General features: G+C 32.8%; 1 protein-coding gene across 1 annotated transcript; it reads right to left on the reverse strand.

Annotated features, from left to right (window-relative positions):
• Positions 1-661: 661 nt before the first annotated feature.
• LOC112747534 (acylamino-acid-releasing enzyme) lies at positions 662-8,233 on the reverse strand. Its single transcript, XM_072218639.1, has 16 exons — positions 6,240-8,233; positions 5,613-6,150; positions 5,091-5,312; positions 4,924-4,992; positions 4,560-4,698; positions 4,262-4,413; positions 4,086-4,168; positions 3,873-4,000; positions 3,696-3,774; positions 2,916-3,093; positions 2,525-2,585; positions 2,211-2,333; positions 1,621-1,818; positions 1,404-1,472; positions 1,193-1,269; positions 662-936 (listed from the first exon to the last, which is right to left on the reverse strand). Exons 1-16 carry the CDS (start codon positions 6,376-6,378, stop codon positions 873-875), a joined length of 2,319 nt encoding a protein of 772 aa, XP_072074740.1. The 5' UTR covers positions 6,379-8,233; the 3' UTR covers positions 662-872.
• Positions 8,234-9,044: the final 811 nt, after the last annotated feature.

Genomic DNA, 9,044 nt, shown 5'->3' on the forward strand with positions numbered 1-9,044 from the left:
GATTTTTCATGTAAAGAGAAATGGAAACCTTGTTGCACATAGTTTAGCAAAAGTGGCCCTATCCAATTTAGATACTATATGGGTGGAGGAAGCTCCTCTTGAAATTTGTAATCTGGCCTATTTGGACTTACTAGGCCCGCTTTAATATAATACTCTCTTGTTCTTAAAAAAAAAAATTATTTCATGAAAACTTGAGTTGTAGATTCATAAATTTTGATAGAAAAGAAAATAAATAGAAAAATTTATAGATAATACAACGAAATCAATCTTAAAAAATTAACAATATTATTTACATATAAGAAGATGACGATGATAACGATAATAATGATGTTGGAGGAGGAGGAAGAAAAAAAAGAAGGAAAAAAAATTCAAATAAGAAAAAAAGAGAAGGAGATAAAGGTGATGGTGATGACCACCATGATAACAAATGAAAAGATGAGAAAAAATGAGAAAGAAAAGGAGGAAAAGAGAAAAGAGTAGCAGAGCTGTAACGAGAAAAGAGGAGGATGCACGCGTGATGTGAAAAACAATTATACCAACTTAGGTAAACTTTGTTAACTATTTTACTTGGTTGTAGAGTTTTATTCTTTTGTGAGTTATACATAAAATAAATTATAATAAATGATATGAAATATCTAAAGGAAAAAACAAAAGATAAATCTTGAACAATATTTCAAATAAATATCATAAATAATGTAAAAATTTATTATATTTGAGAATGCCCTGCACTTTTCTAACCCAATTGTATTGATGCTAATCGAGAAACACAATGTGATTATGCGTTCCCCTCTTTCCTTAATTAAAATACAGTATGCCACATAGTATTTGAATATTCACCAAACCATATGATACAATTAGGTTAGAAATGGAGCTTATTTGCAATATTTGTTGAACCAAACCCCAATGTTAAGGAAACTTTCAAAGTCAGATTGTGGCCTGTAAAACAAGTAAAATCAAACCAAATTATTGTCACAATTATATATATATAGTTTTGATATAATGACAACGTAAAACATTTTAGACAGTTGTTTATACATTTTTTTTGTTTGATGAACATTCACATAGTCAATGTAAAAGGTAGTTACATAATTGAATGAATGTATTAAATTGTTTTATCCCAACTGCATCAAAATGAAATTCTATATATTTTATACCAAGGGAGATGTTTATGAAATGAAATAGATTTGTTTACCTTTCAATACCGTGAACATCATTGGGAAACAATATGACTTTAGCTTCTACTCCTTTCTCCCTTAAAGCCCGGGCATACTACACATAAGATATAGTTATCAGTTTTCTTTCAAAGTGAATGGGGCAATGTTTCGTACGGCACCTTAAAAGAAAAAGGACTCTAATGCTTGGCTCGTAGAGGTCATAAAGATGATAAATAGTTAAATACTTACTTGTAGTCCAGTCGAAATTGGAACTCGTAGATCTTGCGCACCTAATAGGAAAATCGTCGGCGTTTTCACCTGCATATTATATCCTCAAAATACAGACATCGTTAATACCGAACCCGTAATGCCAAAATTTATAAACATTAAGAACAAAAAGTATATTTTATTCTTTTATTCTTTTATAAAATATAGTAACTCCTCCTACTATGGTGGACTAACCAACCTTTGAGAGATGTGAAATAGGAGATTTGCTATAAAATAGAGCCAGATCTTCTGCTGATGGGGCTTCCGTGAACCTATCTTTACCCGAGGTTCCATAAGCCTCGACATAGCACCAATCAGGGATATCAGTTGTACCAACCATCAGTGCAAGGTTACACACTGGATTTCTGGCAGCTGCAGCAATAAACTTATCTGGTGCCTAAGCAATCACACAATCACACATATGATCAAACTCCGAATAATATTAAAACAAAAGGCGCAATAAACATGCATGATTGGGGCAGCCCAAATCCTTTGGCAGACAACATTTCAAAAACCAAATCTCAAATGGAGACCATGGTAATTTGATCATATGCACTTATTTTTGAGGTATGAACATAAAATTCAATATCATTCTCTTTTACATGATCTATAATTTGCTTCAATCATTTTCTGCTATTGACAAGTTAATACTCTTAGCATATATATATATATATATATATATATATATATATATATATATATATATATATATATATATATATATATATATATATATATATTGCAGAAGTGAGAAGATATAAGAGTTCTATATGTATCAGAATTTCAGACCTGGCCAATCAAGTGGGTTGTCAGGAAGCCGCCATGTGAACCACCGAGCACTGCAATCTTTGAAGGACTTGCAAGTCCCAAGCTAATGACATGATCAACGGCAGTGAGAACATCATTGACATCCTGGTCATTACAAACTAATATCAAGACCCAACCCGAACAAAAATATCGACATAATATAAAAATAACTGAACTTACTTTTAAAGTAGGGATGCAATCAGATAACTCTTCCTTTTTCTTTTTGTTTCTTTTATAAAAACAATCAGATAATGCAATCAACCTACTAATTTATAAATTACGGGGAAAAGAAGTACCTGAGATCCAGCTTTGCCCGGAAGAGATTGTAAAGCTTCCTCGCCAAATCCTATGGAGCCTCTGAGAATTGTTATGCAATGAGAATATAAAAGAACTAATTCTAGACATTGTTCAACTATAATTGGAAGTCAAAGGGGATCATGTTGGCTATAAAGTTGAAGAAACCTTGGATTTCTTGCATTGCCTCAATACGTATATAATATTAGTAATTATGTAATTGAGGCTTACATGCAACATAAGCTAATTGTATCTAATTTGGTAGAGGAGTCATTTGCAGACACTTGCAAGGCTTCCAAAAGAACACAATGGAACCCAATACATCAGACTTATGATGAACATAGAATTTCTAGCCTTAGCTAAATGCCTTGACACCAACGGAAAATCATTTACCTGTAATTTACAATCAACAAGCTATATCCAAGTGAAGAAAGGAAGGCAGAGGACTTTGAAAAACCCGATAATGAGACAGAGTGTGGTCCTCCATGAAGGATCACAATTAGAGGATCGCATGCGTCACTTTTCTTGGATTTTGATGTGACGAAAATAGCCTCAAAAGGTTTGTTTGCACCTGAAATTGAATTTAAAATGGTAATTGGAAAAGATACGAGTCAATTCCCCAAGAAAATTGAGTTTATTGTCATGTACAATCAAAGAGAAAGCAAATAACATGTCAAATACCTTGTAGATTTTTTTTAACATAACCAATTTGGTTTAAATTCATTAGGTATGATCACGATCATCTAACCAGTGACTTCAACAATCACATAACAAAATAACTACAATTTCAGTATTTTGTACTCTTGCAAGTTGCAAGTTTAATTTTTTCTTCTTTTCTGATGGAGAGTCGTACAAAGGGAAAAGATAATGAGTAATATATCTTATATGCAACAATAAAAGTCGCAGGGGAGCTGTGCCTGTGGATCTAGGTGCTTTATAATGAATAAAAGATCACCTATTGAAAGTAATAGGATTATTTTGTTTTTAATGATGATTTTATTTTGTGGTAGTTTCTATCTTTGTCTCTATTATATTCCTTTTCATTGTGTGGTTAATTGGACCCGTTACAGAACTATTACATATAACATGCAGTGTGCGGCACAAAATGCCATCGTTTACTCGATCATGATCATATATTGTTGTAACCAAAGAGAACCAAAGTGAGTCAAGCACCTTTTGTTAGGCTTTCAGAACCATCCTTAACCGGGATCTTCATTATACTGAACTCGAGAGAGGACAGCAAAGATGTAACCTGTAGCAGATCCCAGTGTTACTCTTTTAGCATATAGGATATTTCTTTCACAAAAAAATTATCCATAAAAATATTACAAAAGGAAAATTAACCAAAACCTTATCTGAGCATTTGAATATGGGATTTGATACATCTAACCAACTCCATTCACTATTACCAGTTTCTTTCTCCTTCTTAACAAGGGTTCCATACTTGAGCTGTGGAATATCTACAGGACTGCTAGAAACTGCATATAGTTGAACAAGTTAGAAAAAGGTGTAACATATCACTTCATTCCTGAAGGGCAGGTCCAAGATTGCACTTAATGTTACCAGCAAGAATATTTTCCCCATCCAAGCTAAGGAGACTCCAGGAGAAATTTGAGTCGGCAGGGGTGATGCGTAATATCTCTCCACTATATTTGATGAAAATGTATGATGTTAATCATACTCATTCACCTAAAGGATAGCATAAACTATACAAAGTAAATTCATACTGTTTTGGTTACCTCAACACATTGACAGAAATTAAGACTTGATTGCTGTGCCAGATAGATTGTATAATCACGGTGTAGCCATCGGAAAGCCATGGATCTCTAAGCATACTAAAACAGTAAAGCCCAGGGAAGCAGCCATCATCAGCAGACATCACAACTGGAATCTTTGAAATTGATAACCAAAATAAATAGATAAGTTTTTATTTCCCAAATGACAGCCAAAAAGCTAATGCTCATTCTTAATACAAGCAAAAATCATAAAGCTCAACAACAATCCTTGCATGTTAAATAAGCATAACAGGAATCTTACCACATCATAAACTTTTGCAGATATGTACTGCTTCATGTCAGTATGCCAATCAAGTCTATGAAGAGAATTTGTAGCAGAGTGGGCTCCAGAGTCAACTGAACTTCTTGCCGATAAAAATACAAGAAACTTGCCATCTGGGCTGGTAGAACATTTTTAACATAGAGGAATCATAAGCATTGCAATCAAATTCACACACTCATTTCTAGTAATTCAGTGTTTTAGTTTTAGATGAACCCGTTACAAGCAACTGGCCCCTGTAAATTATACGAAATTCTAACTTGCTCCTCCAGCATATGAAACAAATAGAGCTAACACAAACAAAGGTTCATCCTGATGTGAATTGGAATAGTAAGTCCCGGCTTACCTGAACCGTGGAAAGAAGGCACTACTTATGGTTTCAGTAAGCTTGAGTGCCTGGATATCTTCGGTTGAGCTACATGAGTACACCTTCATAATTCAGCTCAGCGTATGAAACAAAAAGATGAATATTAACTTTCAAAATGAAATCCAATCTGAAGTGAAGTGACATACTGAATCTCAGCTTCATTAGCTTTTGAGTGAGGGTGTGGTGCTTTAACCGCATATAATGCACAAGGCCTGTTATAGCAGTACTTGATACCAAGCTTTCTTGTCTCAAATGACCATCCAACAAAAACCAAATACTTTTCTGAGCCTTCTTTGGTTGATGGAGCCCAAACAACTTGGCCAACACTCAAAGATTTGTCAATTCCTTTGACAGCTTGCACATCGCCACTGTATTATAAGTATTGCAGTTAGTACTATCATGGCACAATTTTAGTGTGCGGCACCAATTTGAGGGACCGTGTTGGGGCTTAACTCAAAACTATCATTTTGGCACTCCAAAGATTCTAGTTCCAACAAACTAGCTCCCGACTGAAAGAAAAAGCAATTGTGACCCCCAAAGATCACAAAAGTGGTGAAGTTTGTCAAACTTGTGTGATATTTGTGGCTATGAATGTTTCTTTAGGCTATGTTGTCGGAATTAGAATCTTTCTAATGCCAAAATAGTAGTTTACCCTGTTAATACGGAACCTGGTGATATCGATGACAAAAAGTGCCGGCTGCCTCTTTCCGGCATACGTTTCTCCCCAGTCCTCCTCCCATTCTCCCTGACCTTTCCATGTGCCACAATCCTTATCGTTGGAAGCACCTTTCTTATAGCCCTGATCATTGAAGGAGGGTTTTGCAGGAGCTGGCTCTTCAGCCACATACGCCACACGTGTTTCATCGGAGTTCCAAGAAATTCCCTCAAACCAGGCGTCAGTATAGACAGAGCCGTGAACTGATTGGGGGACTTGGAACTCTCGTTGGAGTTGCGAGGAGGTCCAAAACTCGAAGCGAGTAGCGCTTTCGTTGTTTTCGGGATTGCGAATGATAAGGAGCTTGGAAGCGGAAGGAGAAGGGATCATGGCGGAGACACCGGACATCTCGACAGGGAAGGGAGACCAGTGAAAGGTGGGGGAGGTGCCGGTGTTGAGAATGGTGGAGGAGAGAATGAACTTCCTCTTCTTGTTAGCAACCAGGTTGGGCTGGCTGACGGCGAACATTGCTTGGGACTCGGAATCAGAGCCTGGCAGTTAGAGACGTTAGAGGTAGTTAGAAAGTTAGTTGGAAAGAGAGATAAAAGTGTTAGTCAGTTAGTTAGTTAGCAGAACTTACTAGGAGATTTGAGGAGGCATGCGGTGTCGATGGAGGGGATGGAGACAAACTCTCGGAGGAGGTAGGACTGAGAAGCGTAGTCTTGCTCAGTGGATTCGTCTAATCCGGAGGGAAATTCCGCGGCTTTGGGAGTCTCCATGGATCTTGCTGTGGATGCTGCTGCAGATGGAAGAAGAGATGAGGGAGATGGTGAAAGTTGAAAGGTATTAGCAAATGCGGCGCGTGCTACTGCGCACCGGATAAGTTGGGTGTGCCACTCAGTTGACGCAATATAATAACTGTTCCATCAGAGAGAACATCGATGCACCATCACCTTCCTTTTATTTTGAGTAACGTCCTAAGGGAAAATCAGTAGAGAGGAGAAAGAGAAAATAATATATAGGTCTCTATTTTAAAATGTGAAAAATATTTTTATATTTTTAATTAGTTAAAAATTTATTTTTTTATTTAAGAAATGAGAAAAAAAATTTGAAAGAAATTTTCAAAGTCTAACCAGTTAGAAAAAATTTTAGAAATTTGATAAAGGATAAACTATTAAAATTGTCTTTGATTTTTTAAATACATGGATAAAAATATTTTTTATTTTGATAATGATAAAATTAATTTTAAAATATTATAAAATATAACAAAATAAATAAAAAGAATATTAATTTTTTATAAATAGTAAATAATTTTTATTTGATAAATTATTTATGTATTTAATCTAAAATTTTATAAGAATATTTGAATAATTATTTAAAAAATACATAAAAAAGTTAGATACAAATTTGTTCTCTAGAATTTTTTATTTTTCTTGGCCAATAATAAAAATAATAAAAAATTATTTACTTAATATAAAATTACTAAATTTTAAAAATAAAAATATCTCATTTTTTAATCATACTTATAAATAGTCGTATTAATTTTAATCTCTAAAATATTTTTTAGAGAATATACATTTAAAGATGAATATTTTTATTGTGTTTTACGACATTTTTAGTGAGAAATATTTATCAATATGTTAAAAAATAGAGAGGTAATTTTGATAGTTTACTCTTTGATAAAGTAGTCAAATTGTCAATTAACTTTCGTTTCTTATAACATGTAATTAATTAATTTTAACGACAGTGACTTTTCTTTTCTTTTTAAACAGTAACAAGTAGCAATAATGTTATGTCATAATATTGGATTATTTTGTCAAAACCTTCATCATTTTTGGAGCCATAAAGACTTTTTTCTTAGGGGTAATTTTATCAATTTGATTTTCAAGTGTTGCACGATAAGTTGGCACTTGGCAATCATGTTTCTTTTTTTTTTATTACTTGAATATTATATAGAAAAGGAGGCCAAATTCCAAAGGACCTTCTGTAGTTTTATGCTAGTAATATAATGTGATAAATTATGAATTTTAGGAACGTGTTATGCGAGACTTTAACAGTTTTTAATGGTTGAATAATATTCCAAAATAAGATTAATAATTTAACTTACAATTATACCATTAAAAAACCAAAATAATCAATTTAAAATCTCATGTACATATTAATTAACTGATAAAAATTAAAACATTCACCAAAATCAATCACCGAATATATTAGAATATAAATACATAATAAAAATAAAATAAAATTACATATATATTTATATTTAAATACATTATTAGTTAATTTTAATACACCAATACAATTTTTGCCAAATTAATAGTTATTTTTTAAGAAAATGAAATAAAATACTGAAGAAACGCAGTTTTTCACTCTCTGAACCCAAAATAACGAGAAAGTGCAGTGGTAGCCGACCTGGCAGCGAATGAGACAGGAAGTGCTGAAGCTTGAAAGGTAGAACTGAAGGCACCCTTGTTCTTGTTCTTGTGCTTGAGATTGTTGTTCTTGGTGGAATTGAAACCATCTTGAGGAAAAGAGAAGCCATTATTTAAGATAGGGGCTTGTGACTGAAACTGAAGAAGCAGCTTCAAAAAGGTAGTTTTTCTAATGAAAAAATATGAAAGGGGTTGGATAAGGTGGTCTGCAGTGTCGGAAGGGATAAATGTTTCTATTATACACACTAGTCAGTGTGGAGCAGCTTACTCTCTAGTTTACAAACTAAATTTAAGAACGTTTTTCAATAATGCCGGATGATTGGGATGAAGAACCATTCTCGTCAGAACAAGCCCCCAAAAAAGATCGAATTCAAAATTGAGTTTATCTATTTTGGCCCCATTTTAAATTTATAAATAAAAAAAGTTTATTTAACATATCCCTTAAGTATATACTAGTGATTGTCCCGTGCAATGCACACCTATAGTAAGTTTAATGAAAATTATTCATTATGAAAGTGTTTGTATGTTAATAACTTATATATGAGTGTTTTATAATAAATTGAATTGTTTGGTGAGATTGACCATAATTTTAAGATTTTGACTTTTATCCTATAGTTTTAACTTTTGTTGGCAGTTTTAATATTTTTTAGTAAGTTAAAAGATGAAATTATTGTTTAAAATAAAATAAAAAAGACAATAAAAAATATAATCAAGTTAATTTAGTGATGGTGTTAAAAAAATTATTTTGGTGTGGTAAAACAAATTGAAAAAGGGCAATATTTATAATATAAACAACTATCATGACTTTCACAAAAAGAATTAATAATAATGAGAAAGAATATAAAGATAATTCTAATGTACAATTAAGATGATTGGTTGAAAAAAATCATAATAGATGATTGAAATTATGAGTAATGATATTATACACACAAAAAAATCAGATAGAATGTACGAATTTAAGTGACACATATAACTAAATATGAAAATAAAAAAATAATTATGTGAATAGTAAA

This window comes from Arachis hypogaea, chromosome 2 (genome assembly GCF_003086295.3).
Source record: "Arachis hypogaea cultivar Tifrunner chromosome 2, arahy.Tifrunner.gnm2.J5K5, whole genome shotgun sequence".
NCBI lineage: Eukaryota > Viridiplantae > Streptophyta > Magnoliopsida > Fabales > Fabaceae > Arachis > Arachis hypogaea.

What these genes read in the sequence shown, in the direction of transcription:
- LOC112747534 (XM_072218639.1), bottom strand. Translation starts at nt 6,378, where the DNA reads ATGGAGACTCCCAAAGCCGCGGAATTTCCCTCCGGATTAGACGAATCC. An exon ending in ATGCCTCCTCAAATCTCCTA is followed by an intron (nt 6,151 to 6,239) that starts GTAAGTTCTGCT and finishes TCTAACTGCCAG; the next exon opens with GCTCTGATTCCGAGTCCCAA. An exon ending in GCTAATGAAGCTGAGATTCA is followed by an intron (nt 4,993 to 5,090) that starts GTATGTCACTTC and finishes GTACTCATGTAG; the next exon opens with CTCAACCGAAGATATCCAGG.